We start from the raw sequence: 23,892 nt of genomic DNA, 5'->3' as shown, positions 1-23,892 counted from the left end.
TGCTGGGATGTCTCAGGTTTACAGAGAAATAAACCCAGCCCTAACCTGCTGGGATGTCTCAGGTTTACAGAGAAATAAACCCAGCCCTAACCTGCTGGGATGTCTCAGGTTTACAGAGAAATAAACCCAGCCCTAACCTGTTGGGATGTCTCAGGTTTACAGAGAAATAAACCCAGCCCTAACCTGCTGGGATGTCTCAGGTTTACAGAGAAATAAACCCAGCCCTAACCTGCTGGGATGTCTCAGGTTTACAGAGAAATAAACCCAGCCCTAACCTGTTGGGATGTCTCAGGTTTACAGAGAAATAAACCCAGCCCTAACCTGTTGGGATGTCTCAGGTTTACAGAGAAATAATCCCAGCCCTAACCTGCTGGGATGTCTCAGGTTTACAGAGAAATAAACCCAGCCCTAACCTGCTGGGATGTCTCAGGTTTACAGAGAAATAAACCCAGCCCTAACCTGCTGGGATGTCTCAGGTTTACAGAGAAATAAACCCAGCCCTAACCTGCTGGGATGTCTCAGGTTTACAGAGAAATAAACCCAGCCCTAACCTGTTGGTATGTCTCAGGTTTACAGAGAAATAAACCCAGCCCTAACCTGTTGGGATGTCTCAGGTTTACAGAGAAATAAACCCAGCCCTAACCTGTTGGTATGTCTCAGGTTTACAGAGAAATAAACCCAGCCCTAACCTGTTGGTATGTCTCAGGTTTACAGAGAAATAAACCCAGCCCTAACCTGTTGGGATGTCTCAGGTTTACAGAGAAATAAACCCAGCCCTAACCTGTTGGTATGTCTCAGGTTTACAGAGAAATAAACCCAGCCCTAACCTGTTGGGATGTCTCAGGTTTACAGAGAAATAAACCCAGCCCTAACCTGCTGGGATGTCTCAGGTTTACAGATAAATAAACCCAGCCCTAACCTGCTGGGATGTCTCAGGTTTACAGAGAAATAAACCCAGCCCTAACCTGTTGGGATGTCTCAGGTTTACAGAGAAATAAACCCAGCCCTAACCTGTTGGGATGTCTCAGGTTTACAGAGAAATAATCCCAGCCCTAACCTGCTGGGATGTCTCAGGTTTACAGAGAAATAAACCCAGCCCTAACCTGTTGGGATGTCTCAGGTTTACAGATAAATAAACCCAGCCCTAACCTGTTGGGGTGTCTCAGGTTTACAGAAAAATAAACCCAGCCCTAACCTGTTGGGATGTCTCAGGTTTACAGAGAAATAAACCCAGCCCTAACCTGCTGGTATGTCTCAGGTTTACAGAGAAATAAACCCAGCCCTAACCTGCTGGGATGTCTCAGGTTTACAGAGAAATAAACCCAGGCCTAACCTGCTGGTATGTCTCAGGTTTACAGAGAAATAAACCCAGCCCTAACCTGTTGGTATGTCTCAGGTTTACAGAGAAATAAACCCAGCCCTAACCTGCTGGGATGTCTCAGGTTTACAGAGAAATAAACCCAGCCCTAACCTGCTGGGATGTCTCAGGTTTAGAGAGAAATAAACCCAGCCCTAACCTGCTGGGATGTGTGTGTGTGTGACGTACTTGGAAAGGAACTGCACAGTGACCCACACGCCACAGTACATGAGGCCCTTGAGGAGCCAGGAGTCGATGTCCAGGTCAGCGATGAAGCCCACCAGCCAGATCACCAGGAAGGGGGTCCCCAACATGATCTTCTGTCTGAACTCCTGGGAGAGTACCAGAGATAGAGGGAGGGAAGGATGAGAGGAAGAGGAGGAGAGGTCAAACAGGAAGGCAGCGATGCACTGTAGACTGTGTAACCTTATTACATAAACAATAGTGTCAAATCAAATCACATTTCATTTGACACGTGCCGAGTACAACAGGTGATACAACAGGGGACTAGTGTCATAGAGTGGCTGGGTGACTAGTGTCAGAGCGTGGCTGGGTGACTAGTGTCAGAGCGTGGCTGGGTGACTAGTGTCAGAGCGTGGCTGGGTGACTAGTGTCAGAGCGTGGCTGGGTGACTAGTGCCAGAGCGTGGCTGGGTGACTAGTGCCAGAGCGTGGCTGGGTGACTAGTGCCAGAGCGTGGCTGGGTGACTAGTGCCAGAGCGTGGCTGGGCGACTAGTGCCAGAGCGTGGCTGGGCGACTAGTGCCAGAGCGTGGCTGGGCGACTAGTGCCAGAGCGTGGCTGGGCGACTAGTGCCAGAGCGTGGCTGGGCGACTAGTGCCAGAGCGTGGCTGGGCGACTAGTGTCAGAGCGTGGCTGGGCGACTAGTGTCAGAGCGTGGCTGGGCGACTAGTGTCAGAGCGTGGCTGGGCGACTAGTGTCAGAGCGTGGCTGGGCGACTAGTGTCAGAGCGTGGCTGGGCGACTAGTGTCAGAGCGTGGCTGGGCGACTAGTGTCAGAGCGTGGCTGGGCGACTAGTGTCAGAGCGTGGCTGGGTGACTAGTGCCAGAGCGTGGCTGGGTGACTAGTGTCAGAGCGTGGCTGGGTGACTAGTGCCAGAGCGTGGCTGGGTGACTAGTGTCAGAGCGTGGCTGGGTGACTAGTGTCAGAGCGTGGCTGGGTGACTAGTGTCAGAGCGTGGCTGGGTGACTAGTGCCAGAGCGTGGCTGGGTGACTAGTGCCAGAGCGTGGCTGGGTGACTAGTGTCAGAGCGTGGCTGGGTGACTAGTGACAGTAGCTAATGGGGCCTCCCTATGGAGTGCTATCTAAAGATGTACCTTGACAACCTACACCATCCAGTGCGACAGCGTATGAATTTGAAAGACAACAGAAATGCAAAGTCAAGAAGCAAAACTTTGGAAAACACAAGATACAAGCATAACTAATTGGTGCTTTGTGCTCCTCCTGTCCCAACGAGCAGGGGGGTTAGATCACTTGACTTGGAGAGACTGATTAGGGCTCTGGGGTGAAGTACAGATCTAGGATCAGCTTCCATTCCCCCAAACCCAACCTTAACTATTAGTGGAGAAAATGCTGATCTGACCCAAGATCACCATCTAGGGGCAAATTCTCCTTCCGCCATGATTAGGGTCTTGACACAATCCTCATGTCTGTCCGTACAGAAAAACTGCTCGATTCCTCAGACTCCAAGAAATCACTACCTTGGATGGGCAATTACTTCAAGACAGAGGCCAGGGAAGGTCTGAATAGAGTGTTAGCTTTGGTCTGTCTGTCTCACGTCAACACGTTTTTAGGGTCTGGGATTGCTGGCTGGAAAGACAGGTGGCGGAAGGCTTTTTAGAGACAGAGGGACAATGGTGGTGTTACACATAGCCTTGCATGCTTACACAAATAAGTGTATGTGTGTCTGAGTGAGTGTGTGAGCCTGCATGCTTGTGTATGTCCACTCAGTCTCCTCCCTGGTCTCTACCTTGTCCATCTTCAGCTTCTTCAGGTAGCCAGGACTGTCGTAACCCTTGGCCTGCCGAGCCTCCTGTAAATGGTTGACCATCCAGACGTTTTTCCTCTGCTTGGCCAGGTCCAGCGGCGTCTCACCCTGGAGGAATACAGAGGAATACAGCCAGAGGATCACCACGGTAACAAACCAGCTAATCACCACGGTAACAATCCAACACAGAGAGAGCCTAATTCAGACAGCTAGATAGTACCAGATCATAGGACAGCTGAGGACACAGGAACAAAGGATGGACACTAAACAGTAGGATAGGAGAAAGACCACAGGATGGACACTAAACAGTAGGATAGGAGAAAGTATGGACACTAAACAGTAGGATAGGAGAAAGGATGGACACAAAACAGTAGGATAGGAGAAAGGATGGACACTAAACAGTAGGATAGGAGAAATACCATAGGATGGACACTAAAGAGTAGGATAGGAGAAATACCATAGGATGGACACTAAAGAGTAGGATAGGAGAAAGACCATAGGATGGACACTAAACACTGGTGGTGTTCTGGGTATTCTAATTGGCCACACTGGATAATAATGCTCCAGCTTTCAAGTTATGTCAGGACAGCTATTAAAGGCTAACCAGATACAGGACAGCTATTAAAAGGCTAACCAGATACAGGACAGCTATTAAAAGGTAACCAGATACAGGACAGCTATTAAAAGGTAACCAGATACAGGACAGCTATTAAAGGCTAACCAGATACAGGACAGCTATTAAAAGGCTAACCAGATACAGGACAGCTATTAAAAGGCTAACCAGATACAGGACAGCTATTAAAAGGCTAACCAGATACAGGACAGCTATTAAAAGCCTAACCAGATACAGGACAGCTATTAAAAGGCTAACCAGATACAGGACAGCTATTAAAGGCTAACCAGATACAGGACAGCTATTAAAAGCCTAACCAGATACAGGACAGCTATTAAAAGGCTAACCAGATACAGAACAGCTATTAAAAGCCTAACCAGATACAGGACAGCTATTAAAAGGCTAACCAGATACAGGACAGCTATTAAAGGCTAACCAGATACAGGACAGCTATTAAAAGGCTAACCAGATACAGGACAGCTATTAAAAGGCTAACCAGATACAGAACAGCTATTAAAAGCCTAACCAGATACAGGACAGCTATTAAAAGGCTAACCAGATACAGGACAGCTATTAAAAGGCTAACCAGATACAGGACAGCTATTAAAAGCCTAACCAGATACAGGACAGCTATTAAAAGCCTAACCAGATACAGGACAGCTATTAAAAGGCTAACCAGATACAGGACAGCTATTAAAAGGCTAACCAGATACAGAACAGCTATTAAAAGGCTAACCAGATACAGGACAGCTATTAAAAGGCTAACCAGATACAGGACAGCTATTAAAAGGCTAACCAGATACAGGACAGCTATTAAAAGGCTAACCAGATACAGGACAGCTATTAAAAGGCTAACCAGATACAGGACAGCTATTAAAAGGCTAACCAGATACAGGACAGCTATTAAAAGGCTAACCAGATACAGGACAGCTATTAAAAGCCTAACCAGATACAGGACAGCTATTAAAAGCCTAACCAGATACAGGACAGCTATTAAAAGGCTAACTAGATACAGGACAGCTATTAAAAGGCTAACCAGATACAGGACAGCTATTAAAAGGCTAACCAGATACAGAACAGCTATTAAAAGGCTAACCAGATACAGGACAGCTATTAAAAGGCTAACCAGATACAGGACAGCTATTAAAAGGCTAACCAGATACAGGACAGCTATTAAAAGGCTAACCAGATACAGGACAGCTATTAAAAGGCTAACCAGATACAGAACAGCTATTAAAAGGCTAACCAGATACAGGACAGCTATTAAAAGGCTAACCAGATACAGGACAGCTATTAAAAGGCTAACCAGATACAGGACAGCTATTAAAGGCTAACCAGATACAGGACAGCTATTAAAAGGCTAACCAGATACAGGACAGCTATTAAAAGGCTAACCAGATACAGGACAGCTATTAAAAGGCTAACCAGATACAGGACAGCTATTAAAAGGCTAACCAGATACAGGACAGCTATTAAAAGGCTAACCAGATACAGGACAGCTATTAAAAGGCTAACCAGATACAGGACAGCTATTAAAAGGATAACCAGATACAGGACAGCTATTAAAAGGCTAACCAGATACAGGACAGCTATTAAAGGCTAACCAGATCCAGGACAGCTATTAAAAGGCTAACCAGATACAGGACAGCTATTAAAGGCTAACCAGATACAGGACAGCTATTAAAAGGCTAACCAGATACAGGACAGCTATTAAAGGCTAACCAGATACAGGACAGCTATTAAAGGCTAACCAGATACAGGACAGCTATTAAAATGCTAACCAGATACAGGACAGCTATTAAAAGGCTAACTAGATACAGGACAGCTATTAAAAGGCTAACCAGATACAGGACAGCTATTAAAAGGCTAACCAGATACAAGCATGTGATACAGGTCAGAAGTTAGTAGGAGACATTTGGGCCTTCAATAACATGCTCTGGAGTGACATTTCCCAGTAGGTACAGATCTAGGATCAGCTTCTCCTCCCTCAATCCTAAACTTAACAATTAGGGGGAGATACAAAGCTGTCCCAAGATCAGCTGCACAGCCGCCTCACCTTGATGTTCTGTGCGTCCACATTGGAGTTGGAGTCCAGCAGCAGGGTGATGACTGTAGTGTTGCCGGCCAGCACGGCCCAGTGCAGAGCCGTGTTTTTGTGGTACTTGTCACCCAGGTTGACCGACACATTGAAGGTCAGCAGTAGCCGGGTGGGGTCCACGCTGTTAGGACGGGACAAAGTTCAAAGTTCAAGTGCAAAGCCTTTATGGTCTATTTATGAGAGTGGCCTTTATGGTCTATTTATGAATTACCGACACAGGTGAAGTTTAGTGGCTATTTAAATATTAGCCCACTACACATTCTTCTTTGTGCTTTTAGTATCAGTCTCTTATCTGTCTATTATCCATGTCTAAATGTTGGGTATCTAGATGGGCATTCCATTTCTAAACGTTGGGTATCTAGATGGGCATTCCATGTCTAAATGTTGGGTATCTAGATGGGCATTCCATGTCTAAATGTTGGGTATCTAGATGGGCATTCCATGTCTAAATGTTGGGTATCTAGATGGGCATTCCATGTCTAAATGTTGGGTATCTAGATGGGCATTCCATGTCTAAATGTTGGGTATCTAGATGGGCATTCCATGTCTAAATGTTGGGTATCTAGATGGGCATTCCATGTCTAAATGTTGGGTATCTAGATGGGCATTCCATGTCTAAATGTTGGGTATCTAGATGGGCATTCCATGTCTAAATGTTGGGTATCTAGATGGGCATTCCATGTCTAAATGTTGGGTATCTAGATGGGCATTCCATGTCTAAATGTTGGGTATCTAGATGGGCATTCCATGTCTAAATGTTGGGTATCTAGATGGGCATTCCATGTCTAAATGTTGGGTATCTAGATGGGCATTCCATGTCTAAATGTTGGGTATCTAGATGGGCATTCCATGTCTAAATGTTGGGTATCTAGATGGGCATTCCATGTCTAAATGTTGGGTATCTAGATGGGCATTCCATGTCTAAATGTTGGGTATCTAGATGGGCATTCCATGTCTAAATGTTGGGTATCTAGATGGGCATTCCATGTCTAAATGTTGGGTATCTAGATGGGCATTCCATGTCTAAATGTTGGGTATCTAGATGGGCATTCCATGTCTAAATGTTGGGTATCTAGATGGGCATTCCATGTCTAAATGTTGGGTATCTAGATGGGCATTCCATGTCTAAATGTTGCGTATCTAGATGGGCATTCCATGTCTAAATGTTGCGTATCTAGATGGGCATTCCATGTCTAAATGTTGCGTATCTAGATGGGCATTCCATGTCTAAATGTTGGGTATCTAGATGGGCATTCCATGTCTAAATGTTGGGTATCTAGATGGGCATTCCATGTCTAAATGTTGGGTATCTAGATGGGCATTCCATGTCTAAATGTTGGGTATCTAGATGGGCATTCCATGTCTAAATGTTGGGTATCTAGATGGGCATTCCATGTCTAAATGTTGGGTATCTAGATGGGCATTCCATGTCTAAATGTTGGGTATCTAGATGGGCATTCCATGTCTAAATGTTGGGTATCTAGATGGGCATTCCATGTCTAAATGTTGCGTTTCTAGATGGGCATTCCATGTCTAAATGTTGCGTATCTAGATGGGCATTCCATTTCTAAATGTTGCGTATCTAGATGGGCATTCCATTTCTAAACGTTGCGTATCTAGATGGGCATTCCATGTCTAAATGTTGCGTATCTAGATGGGCATTCCATGTCTAAATGTTGCGTATCTAGATGGGCATTCCATGTCTAAATGTTGCGTATCTAGATGGGCATTCCATTTCTAAACGTTGCGTATCTAGTTGGGCATTCCATTTCTAAACGTTGCGTATCTAGTTGGGCATTCCATTTCTAAACGTTGCGTATCTAGTTGGGCATTCCATTTCTAAACGTTGAGTATCTAGTTGGGCATTCCATTTCTAAACGTTGAGTATCTAGTTGGGCATTCCATTTCTAAACGTTGAGTATCTAGTTGGGCATTCCATTTCTAAACGTTGCGTATCTAGGTGGGCATTCCATTTCTAAACGTTGCGTATCTAGGTGGGCATTCCATTTCTAAACGTTGCGTATCTAGGTGGGCATTCCATTTCTAAACGTTGCGTATCTAGGTGGGCATTCCATTTCTAAACGTTGCGTATCTAGTTGGGCATTCCATTTCTAAACGTTGCGTATCTAGTTGGGCATTCCATTTCTAAACGTTGCGTATCTAGTTGGGCATTCCATTTCTAAACGTTGCGTATCTAGTTGGGCATTCCATTTCTAAACGTTGCGTATCTAGTTGGGCATTCCATTTCTAAATGTTGCGTATCTAGATGGGCATTCCATTTCTAAATGTTGCGTATCTAGATGGGCATTCCATTTCTAAATGTTGCGTATCTAGATGGGCATTCCATTTCTAAATGTTGCGTATCTAGATGGGCATTCCATTTCTAAATGTTGCGTATCTAGATGGGCATTCCATTTCTAAATGTTGCGTATCTAGATGGGCATTCCATTTCTAAATGTTGCGTATCTAGATGGGCATTCCATTTCTAAATGGGCATGGATTTCTGTTTGTGTGACCGCTTTGTGAGTTTAAATTAACTTGGTGTATTATGGCTAGATGGGGAAAGGCTAGGATGTAAGTAGGATATGGGTGAACGCATGACACACACACACACACACACCTGTGTGTCCTGTAAGCTGCCCACATCAAGGGAGTCATTCCATTCTGATCCATCATGTCCACATCCTATAGGAGGAGAGGGAGAAAGAGCACATGGTCACAAACCCCCAATAAACACAGAGAAGACCGACACTGTGCTTCTTTGAAGATGCTACTGAACAGTTCCAGGAAAAACCTGGCAGGGCTGACAATGTGGAATGCAGGTTTTGAAAACTAACGAAACAACGCCTCCTGGTGGTGGAAAACGAATGAAACAACGCCCCCCCAGGTGTTGGGAAACTAATGAAACAACGCCCCCCCCCCCCCAGGTGGTGGGAAACTAATGAAACAACGCCCCCCCAGGTGTTGGGAAACTAATGAAACAACGCCCCCCCCCCCCAGGTGGTGGGAAACTAATGAAACAACGCCCCCCCCCCCCCAGGTGGTGGGAAACTAATGAAACAACGCCCCCCAGGTGGTGGGAAACTAATGAAACAACGCCCCCCGGGTGGTGGGAAAGTAATGAAACAACGCCCCCCCAGGTGTGGGAAACTAATGAAACAACGCCCCCCCAGGTGGTGGGAAACTAATGAAACAACGCCCCCCCAGGTGGTGGGAAACTAATGAAACAACGCCCCCCCAGGTGGTGGGAAACTAATGAAACAACGCCCCCCCAGGTGGTGGGAAACTAATGAAACAACGCCCCCCCAGGTGGTGGGAAACTAATGAAACAACGCCCCCCCCCAGGTGGTGGGAAAGTAATGAAACAACGCCCCCCCCCAGGTGGTGGGAAAGTAATGAAACAACGCCCCTGGTGGCCGACAACAACATCTCCTGAGATTTGAATAAGCGAGAAAAGCTTTAAAATAAAAAACTGTTTCAGTTCTGCTGCGATCAGAATAAATATAACACAGGGGTGACGTCACAGTAAATCTAATGAACGCACGCTGCATGACCCCTAACCCCTTGTGGAGATCTGAGAGGATTTCAGAGATTTAAGAATTATGGAAATATCTCCACAATGCCCTCTAAAAGGCTAAGCAGGATTTTTACAATATTGCTTCCACCTACCAGTCTCTCAGATCTACACAAGTACACAGGAAGTAGGGGTTAGGGGCTCATTTGCAAATTGGGACATACCTGTCCCTTGGCGATGAGGTAGGCCACGATGGAGGTGTGTCCGAACTGGGCAGCCAGGTGGACACAGCTGCAGCCCTCTCCGTCGATGAGCGAGGGGTCGGACCCATACTTCAGCAGCTGTACCACCATGGAGAGGTGGCCCTGTCTGTGGACACACACAACATCATTGTCGATGAGCACAAGAACTAACTGGTATTACGTGATATTAGCATTTAGACATGTTTCTGGGGTTTGTTTTGTTTAAAGGATCAATCTGTAACTTTCATCTGCAGCACAGAAGAAACTAGCCAACCCCCCTTAATAACCCCCCCCATTATTAACAGCAGGAATGGACATGACAGATTGCACCAATAATAACTACATGTAAAGTCTCTGGGGGTTTTGTAGGTAGGAAATGGTTTGAGTCGCCGAGCTGACTAGGTGAAGTCTGTCCATGTGCCCTTGAGCAAGGCACTGAACCCTAAATGCTCCTGTAAGTCGCTCTGGATAAGAGTGTCTGTTAAATGAATAAAATATAATAGAAATGAAAGACACCACATCCAATTGAGAGATGCTTAATAAGAAGATTGATGCACTAGATACTTAACCAAACACAATCCTCAACAACATTGTAATTAGGTCCTTTCACAATACTATATTCACAATACTACACATACATCTCATATAGAAAGTGTCAGTGACCCGACAGATGGGCTCCACTCCCATCTACTGTGAAAGGTCACTAGCAGGGAGGGGGGCTGCCGACAAAGCCGTGAGGCCTGGCTAGGTATCGGCCCCCGGCTAGGGATGGCTGCCCCCTGCTGATCATATGAATAATGCAGTAGAAAGCTCGCTGACAGGGGTGAGGACAGGCAGTACTGGGACTTCATACAACCCTGAAGGTCTCGTGTGACTCGGGGGGAAAGGACTTCAGCAGAAACACGCCCTATGACACCCACACAGGGGAAAGGACTTCAGCAGAAACACGGCCTATGACACCCACACAGGGGAAAGGACTTCAGCAGAAACACGCCCTATGACACCCACACAGGGGAAAGGACTTCAGCAGAAACACACCCTATGACACCCACACAGGGGAAAGGACTTCAGCAGAAACACGCCCTATGACACCCACACAGGGGACAGGAGAGAGTCCACTGGAAACAGCACCTCTACTTCGTACAGTATATAACCTTTCACCTCTCTCTCTAGATGGTCATATCTACAGATCAGCATTTCCAACAGGACCTAATGTTTTGGGACTGCTGGACAAGCTTGGTCCTGGAAAGCAGACTGAACCAGAGTCTGTTAATGCCTCATCTATTGTTGTCACTCTTACCTTGTGGCCCAATGCAGTGGTGTGGAGTTGAGGTCACCTCCCAACTGGTCCACCATCGCCCCCTTTGATATGTAGTACCTACACACAGCGGCAGAGTCACAAATACATTTAGCACTCACTCACTCAACTACAGGTGGTGAAAAGATTAGATTGTTGATGCAGTGAGATAAAACAGATGAACCAATTCAGTTTTATTGCCTCAGGATCTCCAGCAATATGGCGTTTTAAGAGGGTGTCTGCCTTCCAATGGAACGGATGGCTCAGACCTTAGCAGACATCCAGAAACATGTTCTCTCCTTCCTGCTATGTTGTATTAGAATGGTTTGGGATTCTATTCTTATACAGAGAGACCATGGTTCTGGCAGTGTTTCTGCAGCAGGACACCCCTCTGCAGCAGGACACCCCTCTGCAGCAGGACACCCCTCTGCAGCAGGACACCCCTCTGCAGCAGGACACCCCTCTGCAGCAGGACACCCCTCTGCAGCAGGACACCCCTCTGCACCACACTGGTAAACACAGCACAGTAGGATGGCTGCATTCACTCACACCTGGGTTCTCTTCACTAGGGACCAAACAGAAGCTAACAGGGAGGGACTAACTGAACTAGTCCAATAAGAAACTAATTTTCTGATGCAAAATGTTTACACTAATGTATAGGCCCAATGCCAGCCTTTGTCCTGTGTGAGTATGAGTCTCCATCACACCGACAGGGTCATGGTGCAAAACGGTCCACAGGATCACAACAAAAGTTCAACATTCACCTTCTGCTACCATTTCTATCACGCCGTCTCTACACATACAATGTGATGCATACCATTATAAATCCAACGTATGACCCACACAGAACACACTGCAACGTTAGGGTTCTATGTCTGTGTGAGTTTAGGGTTCCGGGACTATGTCCTGTGTGAGTTTAGGGTTCCGGGACTATGTCCTGTGTGAGTTTAGGGTTCCGGGACTATGTCCTGTGTGAGTTTAGGGTTACAGGACTATGTCCTGTGTGAGTATGTGTGTTTAGGGTTCCAGGACTATGTCCTGTGTGAGTATGTGTGTTTAGGGTTCCAGGACTATGTCCTGTGTGAGTTTAGGGTTCCAGGACTATGTCCTGTGTGAGTTTAGGGTTCCAGGACTATGTCCTGTGTGAGTTTAGGGTTCCGGGACTATGTCCTGTGTGAGTTTAGGGTTCCGGGACTATGTCCTGTGTGAGTTTAGGGTTCCGGGACTATGTCCTGTGTGAGTTTAGGGTTCCAGGACTATGTCCTGTGTGAGTATGTGTGTTTAGGGTTCTAGGACTATGTCCTGTGTGAGTTTAGGGTTCCAGGACTATGTCCTGTGTGAGTTTAGGGTTCCGGGACAATGTCCTGTGTGAGTTTAGGGTTCTAGGACTATGTCCTGTGTGAGTTTAGGGTTCCAGGACTATGTCCTGTGTGAGTTTAGGGTTCCGGGACAATGTCCTGTGTGAGTATGTGAGTTTAGGATTCCGGGACTATGTCCTGTGTGAGTTTAGGGTTCCGGGACAATGTCCTGTGTGAGTTTAGGGTTCCGGGACTATGTCCTGTGTGAGTTTAGGGTTCCGGGACTATGTCCTGTGTGTATAGGCCCATGTATAGGCCCAATGCCAGCCTTTGTCCTGTGTGAGTATGAGTCTCCATCACACCGACAGGGTCATGGTGCAAAACGGTCCACAGGATCACAACAAAAGTTCAACATTCACCTTCTGCTACCATTTCTATCACGCCGTCTCTACACATACAATGTGATGCATACCTTTATAAATCCAACGTATGACCCACACAGAACACACTGCAACGTTAGGGTTCTATGTCCTGTGTGAGTTTAGGGTTCCGGGACTATGTCCTGTGTGAGTTTAGGGTTCCGGGACTATGTCCTGTGTGAGTTTAGGGTTCCGGGACTATGTCCTGTGTGAGTTTAGGGTTCCGGGACTATGTCCTGTGTGAGTTTAGGGTTCCGGGACTATGTCCTGTGTGAGTTTAGGGTTCCGGGACTATGTCCTGTGTGAGTTTAGGGTTCCGGGACTATGTCCTGTGTGAGTTTAGGGTTCCAGGACTATGTCCTGTGTGAGTATGTGAGTTTAGGGTTCCAGGACTACGTCCTGTGTGAGTTTAGGGTTCCAGGACTATGTCCTGTGTGAGTATGTGTGTTTAGGGTTCCAGGACTATGTCCTGTGTGAGTTTAGGGTTCCAGGACTATGTCCTGTGTGAGTATGTGTGTTTAGGGTTCTAGGACTATGTCCTGTGTGAGTTTAGGGTTCCAGGACTATGTCCTGTGTGAGTTTAGGGTTCCGGGACAATGTCCTGTGTGAGTTTAGGGTTCTAGGACTATGTCCTGTGTGAGTTTAGGGTTCCAGGACTATGTCCTGTGTGAGTTTAGGGTTCCAGGACTATGTCCTGTGTGAGTATGTGTGTTTAGGGTTCTAGGACTATGTCCTGTGTGAGTTTAGGGTTCCAGGACTATGTCCTGTGTGAGTTTAGGGTTCCGGGACAATGTCCTGTGTGAGTTTAGGGTTCTAGGACTATGTCCTGTGTGAGTTTAGGGTTCCAGGACTATGTCCTGTGTGAGTTTAGGGTTCCGGGACAATGTCCTGTGTGAGTATGTGAGTTTAGGGTTCCGGGACTATGTCCTGTGTGAGTTTAGGGTTCCGGGACTATGTCCTGTGTGAGTTTAGGGTTCCGGGACTATGTCCTGTGTGAGTTTAGGGTTCTAGGACTATGTCCTGTGTGAGTTTAGGGTTCTAGGACTATGTCCTGTGTGAGTTTAGGGTTCTAGGACTATGTCCTGTGTGAGTTTAGGGTTCCGGGACTATGTCCTGTGTGAGTTTAGGGTTCTAGGACTATGTCCTGTGTGAGTTTAGGGTTCCGGGACTATGTCCTGTGTGAGTTTAGGGTTCCGGGACTATGTCCTGTGTGAGTTTAGGGTTCCGGGACTATGTCCTGTGTGAGTTTAGGGTTCCGGGACTATGTCCTGTGTGAGTTTAGGGTTCCGGGACTATGTCCTGTGTGAGTTTAGGGTTCCGGGACTATGTCCTGTGTGAGTTTAGGGTTCCGGGACTATGTCCTGTGTGAGTTTAGGGTTCCGGGACTATGTCCTGTGTGAGTTTAGGGTTCCAGGACTATGTCCTGTGTGAGTTTAGGGTTCCAGGACTATGTCCTGTGTGAGTATGTGTGTTTAGGGTTCTAGGACTATGTCCTGTGTGAGTTTAGGGTTCCGGGACAATGTCCTGTGTGAGTTTAGGGTTCTAGGACTATGTCCTGTGTGAGTTTAGGGTTCCAGGACTATGTCCTGTGTGAGTTTAGGGTTCCGGGACAATGTCCTGTGTGAGTATGTGAGTTTAGGGTTCCGGGACTATGTCCTGTGTGAGTTTAGGGTTCCGGGACTATGTCCTGTGTGAGTTTAGGGTTCCGGGACTATGTCCTGTGTGAGTTTAGGGTTCCAGGACTATGTCCTGTGTGAGTATGTGTGTTTAGGGTTCTAGGACAGTATGCTTGCATGAGTTCCAGTCTGACTGGGAAATCCTTCTGATAATAAACATTCCACAGGAGGGTGTTGGGAGTAGCATTTCACGTGTACATGTAGGTTTACTGCAACTCACATGTAAGACAGCTGAATAGTGAGAGGAGGTCAAGGGCATTGGGTTATTCAGTGTGAGGCCTGTGTGTGTATGTGACTGAGGTGTGTGAGTGTGAGGTCTGTGTGTGTCTCACTCACTTGACCAAGTCTATTCTATTGTTGATGGCGGCCCAGTGCAGGAGTGTGACGTTCTCTTTGTCCGGCTGCTGAACGTCATAGCCTGCCTCCACCAGCTCTCTGCAGCGCTCAAAGATCCCATACCTGGAGAATGTAGGTATTAGACTGGTGTTAGACTGAATTCAAAATGGATTAAAATCGATTTCACACATTTACACAGTGAAAACATGTTTTTATAAATGCATGCACATTTATTTGATATGAAATAAAGAAATATCTAATTTACATAAGTATTCACACCCCTGAGTCAATACATGTTTCAAACACATTCGACAGCAATTACAGCTGTGAGTCTTTCTGGGTAAGTCTCTAAGAGCTTTCCACACCAACATTTTGCAACATTTAAACATTATTCTTTAAAAAAAAGTGTTGGTTGTTGATCATTGCTAGACAACCATTTTCAGGTCTTGCCATCGATTTTCAAGTATATTTATGTCAAAAGTGTAACTCGGCCAATCAGGAACATCCATGGTCTTCTTGGTAAGCAACTCCAGTGTAGATTTGGCCTTGTGTTCTAGGTTATTGTCCTGCTGAAAGGTGAATTCATCTCTCAGTATCTGGTGTGAAAGCAGACCAGGTTTTCCTATAGGATTTTTCCTGTGCTTAGCTCCATTCCGTTAATTTTTTTTTATCCTGAAAAACTCCCCAGTCCTTAACAATTACAAGCATACCCATTACATGATGCAGCCACCACAATGCTTGAAAATGTGGAGAGTTGTACTTAGTAATGTGTTGTTTTGGATTTGCCCCAAACACAAAACTTTATATTTCAGGCCAGAAAGTTAATTCCTTTGTCATTTTTGTTGTTGTTGCAGTATTACTTTAGTGCCTCGTTGCAAAACAGGATGCATGCTTTGGAATATTTTTATTCTGTACAGGCTTCCTTTTTACTCTGTCAATTAGGTTAGTATTGTAGAGTAACTACAATGTTGTTGATCCATCCTCAGTTCTCTGATCACAGCCATTAAACTCTTAACTGTTATAAAGTCACCATTGGCCTCACATGCTGACGACACCACTCACGTGTGCGAGCGTTGCAAAATACATGTAAATCAAATGTATTTATATAGCCCTTCTTACATCAGCTGATATCTCAAAGTGCTGTACAGAAACCCAGCCTAAAACCCCAAATAGCAAGCAATACAGGTGTAGAAGCACGGTGGCTAAGAAAAACTCCCTAGAAAGGCCAAAACCTAGGAAGAAACCTAGACAGGAACCAGGCTGAGGGGTGGCCAGTCCTCTTCTGGCTGTGCCGGGTGGAGATTATAACAGAACATGGCCAAGATGTTCAAATGTTCATAAATGACCAGCATGGTCAAATAATAATCACAGTTGTTGTCGAGGGTGAAACAGGTCAGCACCTCAGGACATAAACCCACACTGCTCGTAAGTGCCAATGAGCGTTGTAAGAGAATTCTGCCCTGTTATACAAGTGACCACAGGAAACTTCTTTGGAGTATACACTTAGTCATTTGGAGTATACACTTAGTCATTTGGAGTTTAGTCATTTGGAGTTTAGTCATTTGGAGTTTAGTCATTTGGAGTATACACTTAGTCATTTGGAGTATACACTTAGTCATTTGGAGTATACACTTAGTCATTTGGAGTATACACTTAGTCATTTGGAGTATACACTTAGTCATTTGGAGTTTAGTCATTTGGAGTATACACTTAGTCATTTGGAGTATACACTTAGTCATTTGGAGTATACACTTAGTCATTTGGAGTATACACTTAGTCATTTGGAGTATACACTTAGTCATTTGGAGTATACACTTAGTCATTTGCAAGTAACACACTCAGTACAAAAGATGGTGTTTTCCCTTTTTATCCCCTACTGAGGTTCACCCCGCCCAGGGTGATGTCCCTTAACTTTAATACCAAATAAACTCAGAATTAATAGTTGCTAATACAAAGATGTCTCTGCTAGGAGTTGTTCAGCTTATTGTTATTTGCAGTTAGTTTCCCAATCCTTCTTCCTCCTGTTTCCATCATGTTCCAGCAGAAGTAAGACTGGAACATAGTATCAACAGAAACTGAACGTATATTTTCAACACAGAACATCTGATTTTTGGACAGTTGACCTCTTTGTGCACTTTACGTCTCTACCACTGATTCTTAATCTCAAGCTAAAGCAAAACTTTAAATCATTGTACTTTTGTAATTACAAGTGTTCCTATAATGTACAGATATTATAAAATTCCTTTCAAGTCAGTTCTATTTGTGACGCTGATCGCGGTGCTAGTCCTGCCTCTCTCATCTCCTCATTGGTTTATAGAAGCAGATACCCACGTGCCATTTCCTCATTGGTTATACCCACGTGGGCGATTGAAAGACAACTGAGTTCGTCGGTTGTCGTGGTAATACTATGAAAGTTCAGATGCCGATCGCCATATAAAGTCCAAAGAAGAAAAAGCCTGGAAGGAGGAGACATGACAAGAAGAGGAACTTAAAATGTTCCACCTTCTCCACTACTGTCCCGTCGATGTGGATAAGGGGCTGCTCCACCACCCGATGTCACAGGAAGGCCAAAAAGATCAAAGGACAGTAACCATCCGAGCCACTGCCTGTTCACCCCGCTATCATCCAAAAGGCGAGGTCAGTACAGGTGCATCAAAGCAGGGACCGAGAGACTGAAAAACAGCTTCTATCTCAAGGCCATCATACTGTTAAACAGCCATCACTAACATTGAGTGGCTGCTGCCAACATACTGACTTAAATCTCTAGCCACATTAATAATAAAAAATTGGATGTAATAAATGTATCACTAGTCACTTTAAAAAAATGCCACTTTATATAATGTTTACATACCCTACATTACTCATCTCATATGTATCTACTGCATCTTGCCTATGTCGTTCGGCCATCGCTCATCCATATATTTATATGTACATATTCTTAATAATTCCTTTACACTTGTGTGAATAAGGTAGTTGTGAAATTGTTAGATATTACTGCACGGTCAGAACTAGAAGCACAAGTATTTCGCTACACTCGCATTAACATCTGCTAACCATGTGTTTGTGACCAATAACATTTGATTGGGAAACGATTCGGTTCACTGTCTTATGTGTGGATTAATTGTCGGAGAAGAGGACCTTGTGCATTTCAGGTAAAATAACAACTCAATGTTTATATCCCAGGACAAATTACAACAGCAAGCTAGCTAGCTAGCTAGCTAAATTGCCATAAATGTTTAATGCTTTTAGACCTGTCCCCGAAATTAAAATAATTGGTTCAGAGTTTGTTTTGATATTTTAACCTGTGTGTCGTCATCGCGTTTGGTGTGGGGGGACAAAATCAATTGGCGCACGATGGCCGGTTTGGGTACGGTGTCATGGTGAAATTCCTGAGCGGATTTTCTTCTTCGGCAACTGAGTTAGGAAGGACACCTGTATCTTTGAGGTGACTGGGTGTAGATACCCCATCCAAAGTCTAATTAATAACTTCACCATACTCAAAGTGATATTCAATGTCTGTGTTTTAGGTGCCCTTCTTTGCGAAACATTGTAAAACTTCCCTGGTCTTTGTGTTTGAATCAATTTTTGATATTCACTGCTCGACTGGGGGACCTTATAGACAAGTGTGTGTGGGGTACAAGTGTGAGGTACAGTGAGGAGGTAGTCATTCAAAAAGTAGCTTAAACACTATTATTGCCCCCAGAGTGAGTCCATGCAACTTATTATGGGACTTGTTGAGCACATGTTGACTCCTGAACCTATTTAGGCTTGCCATAACAAATTGATTCAAGACAATTCAGATTTTTCATTTTTTATTAATTTGTAAAACATCTGATAACAAAATTCCACTGACATTATGGGGTATTGTGTGTGACAAAAAACTCCTTTTAATCCATTTTAAATTCAGGCTGTAACAACGTGTGTAAAAAGTCAATGGGTGTGAATAGTTTGAAGGAACTGTGGTCATTCACCATTGGTCTGGATCATAGGGGAAGGAACGTTTCATAATACCATGTGAACACATTCAAGGGGGAAGGGAAATCACAGGTAGTGCAGACTAGCTGATACATATCTGGTCCTGACGATGCCAGACCAAGGAAACAAGTCCAGGGAGGCTGGTAGTAAATCACACAGGAAATACATGTTCTGTTAGTGGTTTCCTGCGAGCGTCCATACTAGGGGCCTGTCTGTTACCCTATATGCAAACCAACTAGAGGGAGTATCGATAGCGGTGTAGTGTGAAGTTGCTCCTAGACACTGATCTTGAGCCAGTTTTGCATTTTCCCCACTAATGGTTAAGGTTAGGACTGGGGGAGGGGTAACAGATCCTAGATCTGAACCTAGGGGTACAGGTTCACGGAGCTCTATGGACAATTCCTTCGACCTCATGGACAATTCCTTCGACCTTTTGCTCTGACATGCACTGTCATATGTGGGACCTTATATAGACAGGTGTGTGCCTTTCCAAAGCATGTCCAATCAATTGAATTTACCACAGGTGGACTCCAAACAAGTTGTAGAAACATCTCAAGGATAATCAATGGAAACATGATTCACCTGAGCTCAATTTCGAGACTCATAGCAAAGGGTCTGAATAAATAAGTTCTGTTTTTATAAATGTGCAAACATTTCTAAAAAGCTGTTTTCGCTTAATTATGGGGTATTGTGTGTAGATTGATGAAATGCCAGCTTATCTTAGCCACATGTCTGGGGAGCTGCTTTGCATGGTACCGCAGGTAGGCTAGTGGATAGAGCGTTGGCCTAGTAACCAAAAGGTGGTAAGATCAAATCCCTGAGCTTACAAGGTAAAAATCTGTTGTTCTGCCCCTGAACAAGGCAGTTAACCCACTGTTCAGAGGCCGTCATTGTAAATAAGAATTTGTTCTTAATTGACCTAGTTAAATAAAGGATAAAAGCAGTCAGGCCTGTGTGCTGGAGAACAACGTGGAGCCTGCAAATAATGTTTGCCCTGCTACACAAGTAAGATAACTATACTGCAACAGGAAGTGTTTTTAAAACCAGTTATATTGCTTGTATACCAGCCCACACTGCTTGTATACCTTGAACCACACCGGCCAAGCTTTGTGCGCATACACACACACACACACACACGTGAGCCCGGCGGAGCGTGGATACTCACTGCGTGGCTTTGACGATGTCCCAGGTACTGTAGTCATCCACGTGGCTCTTGCGCCCCACATTCTCACTGTAGCCATGGTTATAGTGACTCTGGGGCTTGAGTTCCTGTTGGGAGAGAAAAAAAAAAACAGCAATGAGTTTCATCAATCCGTGCCTTGCCTGGACCCAGTGGGCCTACCCAGATGGCACAGCGTCATCTCACGAGAGCGATTGAATGAGCGACGGAGAGAGTTGGAGGAGGCTGTGTCGTGTTCTGATGGTGGGCAACAGTGAGCCGGGGCCGCCCACATAGGCCCTTCACATTCTTATTAGCCTCCACGGCAACGCCATGGCAACGTCATTTAACCACCCCCCTCACCCCGGGAGGACTGCTATATTGCTGCCTTGGTGACTGTTAAATACACATCACATCCCAGTTCTCACTCAGTCTCTATAACCTTTACTGAACAACACTATTGGTCCAGGAGAATGCAGTTAGGGTTTTCATAAAAGCATGAAACTTGGTTCACGTGTACAGTACTGACTGTAAAACAACCATAACAGGCCTATATATCGTCTAGATTCCTACTAAATCTATTTTCCAATGAAAGGCCCGGTGACAGACTAGCGTCCTGTCCACGGGGTGTACTTGTACGTCAAGCTGCCCCACACTACAGACTCAGGATATGGGCTCCTGCCCTATTGGCCACTATGGATTGTCCAAGGCTCACTTGTCCAAGGCTCACTTGTCCAAGGCTCACTTGTCCAAGGCTCACTTGTCCAAGGCTCACTTGTCCAAGGCTCACTTGTCCAAGGCTCACTTGTCCAAGGCTCACTTGTCCAAGGCTCACTATAAGGATACTTGGTTAATGATGAATCATATAGACCTACTGTCATGTACTGTCATGTTGTGTCTTGTCTCTGTCCTTTCCCTTCACCCTGTCTCCCTCTGCTGGTCGTTGTTATGTTACCTTTTCTCCCCCTCTTTTCCCCAGCTGTGCCTTGTCTCCTCCTAATTACCCATTCACCCCGTTCCCCACCTGTTCCCTTTTTCCCTCTGATTAGGTCCCTATATCTGTCTCTGTTTCTGCTCCTGTCCTTGTCGGATTCTTGTTTGTTTGTTTATGTGTCTCATGCCTGAACCAGACTATCATCGTGTGTGCTGCAACCTTGTCCTGTCCTGTCGGAATCTACCTGTCCATCTGAGCCCACGTATGTTCGTCATTAAAGTACTCTGTTTGTTAATTCGCTTTTGGGTCCTCATTCACGCACCATAACAGAAGAATCCGACCAAGAATGGACCCAGCGACTTCGGATCCTCTCCACTCAGCCGTCGAGATCCAGGGAGCGATGCTAGGCAGACACAAGCAGGAATTGTCTGCTGCTCGACATGCCGTTGAGACCCTGGCCACCCAAGTCTCCAACCTCACAGAACAGGTTCACCATCTCCGCCTCGATCCACCGGCCACTTCCAGGGCTTTCGAATCTCCGGAGCCCAGAATCAATAACCCGCCGTGTTACTCTGGGGAGCCCACTGAATGCCGCTCGTTCCTCACCCAGTGTGATATTGTGTTTTCTCTCCAGCCCAACACTTACTCCAGGAGCACTGCTCGTGTCGCCTACGTCATATCTCTCCTTATTGGACGGGCTCGTGAGTGGGGCACGGCAATCTGGGAGGCAAGGGCTGAGTGTATTAACCAGTATCAAGACTTTAAGGAGGAGATGATACGGGTTTTTGATCGATCTGTTTTTGGGGAGGAGGCTTCCAGGGCCCTGTCTTCCCTATGTCAAGGCAATCGATCCATAACAGACTACTCTATTGAGTTTCGCACTCTTGCTGTCTCCAGTGGCTGGAACGAGCCGGCCTTGCTCGCTCGTCTTCTGGAGGGTCTCCGCGCAGAGGTAAAGGATGAGATTCTCTCCCGGGAGGTTCCTTCCAGCGTGGATTCCTTGATTGAACTCGCTATTCGCATTGAGCGACGGGTTGATCTTCGTCACCGAGCTCGTGGAAAGGAGCTTGCGCTCTCCGTCGCCTCCCTCTCCGCATCACTACCATCTTCCTCTGCCGGCTCGGGTGCTGAGCCCATGCAGCTGGGAGGTATCCGCATCTCGACTAAGGAGAGGGAACGGAGAATCACCAACCGCCTCTGTCTCTATTGCGGTTCCGCTGGTCATTTTGCCACTTCATGTCCAGTAAAAGGCCAGAGCTCGTCAGTAAGCGGAGGGCTACTGGTGAGCGCTACTACTCCTGTCTCTCCTTCAAGATCCTGCACTACCTTGTCGGTCCATCTACGCTGGACCGGTTCGTCAGCTTCCTGCAGTGCCTTAATAGACTCTGGGGCGGAGGGCTGTTTTATGGACGAGACCTGGGCTCGGGAACATGACATTCCTCTCAGACAGTTAAAGGAGCCCACGGCCTTGTTCGCCCTGGATGGTAGTCCTCTCCCCAGGATTCAGCGTGAGACGCTACCTTTAACCCTCACTGTTTCTGGTAATCATAGTGAAACCATTTCTTTTTTAATTTTTCGTTCACCTTTTACACCTGTTGTTTTGGGCCATCCCTGGCTAGTTTGTCATAATCCTTCCATTAATTGGTCTAGTAATTCTATCCTCTCCTGGAACGTCTCTTGTCATGTGAAATGTTTAATGTCTGCTATCCCTCCTGTTTCCTCTGTCTCTTCTTCACAGGAGGAGCCTGGTGATTTGACAGGGGTGCCGGAGGAATATCACGATCTGCGCACGGTGTTCAGTCGGTCCAGGGCCACCTCTCTTCCTCCACACCGGTCGTATGATTGTAGTATTGATCTCCTTCCGGGAACCACCCCCCCCCGGGGTAGACTATACTCTCTGTCGGCTCCCGAACGTAAGGCTCTCGAAGATTATTTGTCTGTAGCTCTTGACGCCGGTACCATAGTCCCCTCCTCCTCTCCCGCCGCAGCGGGGTTTTTTTTTGTCAAGAAGAAGGACGGGTCTCTGCGCCCCTGCATAGATTATCGAGGGCTGAATGACATAACAGTGAAGAATCGTTATCCGCTTCCTCTTATGTCTTCAGCCTTCGAGATCCTGCAGGGAGCCAGGTTTTTCACTAAGTTGGACCTTCGTAACGCTTACCATCTCGTGCGCATCAGGGAGGGGGACGAGTGGAAGACGGCGTTTAACACTCCGTTAGGGCACTTTGAATACCGGGTTCTTCCTTTCGGCCTCGCTAACGCTCCAGCTGTCTTTCAGGCATTAGTCAATGATGTCCTGAGAGACATGCTGAACATCTTTGTTTTCGTTTACCTTGACGATATCCTGATTTTTTCACCGTCACTCCAGATTCATGTTCAGCACGTTCGACGTGTCCTCCAGCGCCTTTTAGAGAATTGTCTTTTCGTGAAGGCTGAGAAGTGCACTTTTCATGCCTCCTCCGTCACATTTCTCGGTTCTGTTATTTCCGCTGAAGGCATTAAGATGGATCCCGCTAAGGTCCAAGCTGTCATTGATTGGCCCGTCCCTAAGTCACGCGTCGAGCTGCAGCGCTTTCTCGGCTTCGCGAACTTCTATCGTCGTTTCATCCGTAATTTCGGTCAGGTGGCAGCTCCTCTCACAGCCCTTACTTCTGTCAAGACGTGCTTTAAGTGGTCCGTTTCCGCCCAGGGAGCTTTTGATCTCCTCAAGAATCGTTTTACATCCGCTCCTATCCTTGTTACACCTGACGTCTCTAGACAGTTCGTTGTCGAGGTTGACGCGTCAGAGGTGGGAGTGGGAGCCATCCTTTCTCAGCGCTCCCTCTCTGACGACAAGGTCCACCCATGCGCGTATTTTTCTCATCGCCTGTCGCCGTCGGAACGTAACTATGATGTGGGTAACCGCGAACTGCTCGCCATCCGGTTAGCCCTAGGCGAATGGCGACAGTGGTTGGAGGGGGCGACCGTT

The 23,892-nt window shown here is 46.1% G+C and overlaps 1 protein-coding gene across 2 annotated transcripts in view; it reads right to left on the bottom strand.

The window, feature by feature from the left end:
* Window positions 1–23,892, bottom strand: part of LOC110500964 (palmitoyltransferase ZDHHC17) — a 53,163-nt gene that overhangs the window by 17,728 nt on the left and 11,543 nt on the right. For both annotated transcript variants that reach the window (XM_090201017.1, XM_090201016.1), the window contains 8 exons: window positions 19,997–20,100; window positions 14,857–14,979; window positions 11,131–11,208; window positions 9,813–9,957; window positions 8,695–8,759; window positions 6,033–6,195; window positions 3,346–3,471; window positions 1,547–1,689 (listed from right to left, as the gene is read on the bottom strand). In XM_090201017.1, coding sequence (XP_090057143.1) covers window positions 1,547–1,689; window positions 3,346–3,471; window positions 6,033–6,195; window positions 8,695–8,759; window positions 9,813–9,957; window positions 11,131–11,208; window positions 14,857–14,979; window positions 19,997–20,100 — 947 coding nt within the window. The remainder of the gene's footprint in view (window positions 1–1,546; window positions 1,690–3,345; window positions 3,472–6,032; window positions 6,196–8,694; window positions 8,760–9,812; window positions 9,958–11,130; window positions 11,209–14,856; window positions 14,980–19,996; window positions 20,101–23,892) is intronic.

The sequence above is a fragment of the Oncorhynchus mykiss genome, chromosome 15 (assembly GCF_057628025.1).
Source record: "Oncorhynchus mykiss isolate SJ-2025 chromosome 15, ASM5762802v1, whole genome shotgun sequence".
Taxonomy (NCBI): Eukaryota; Metazoa; Chordata; class Actinopteri; order Salmoniformes; family Salmonidae; genus Oncorhynchus; species Oncorhynchus mykiss.
This window is presented reverse-complemented; position numbering and strand designations above follow the sequence as displayed.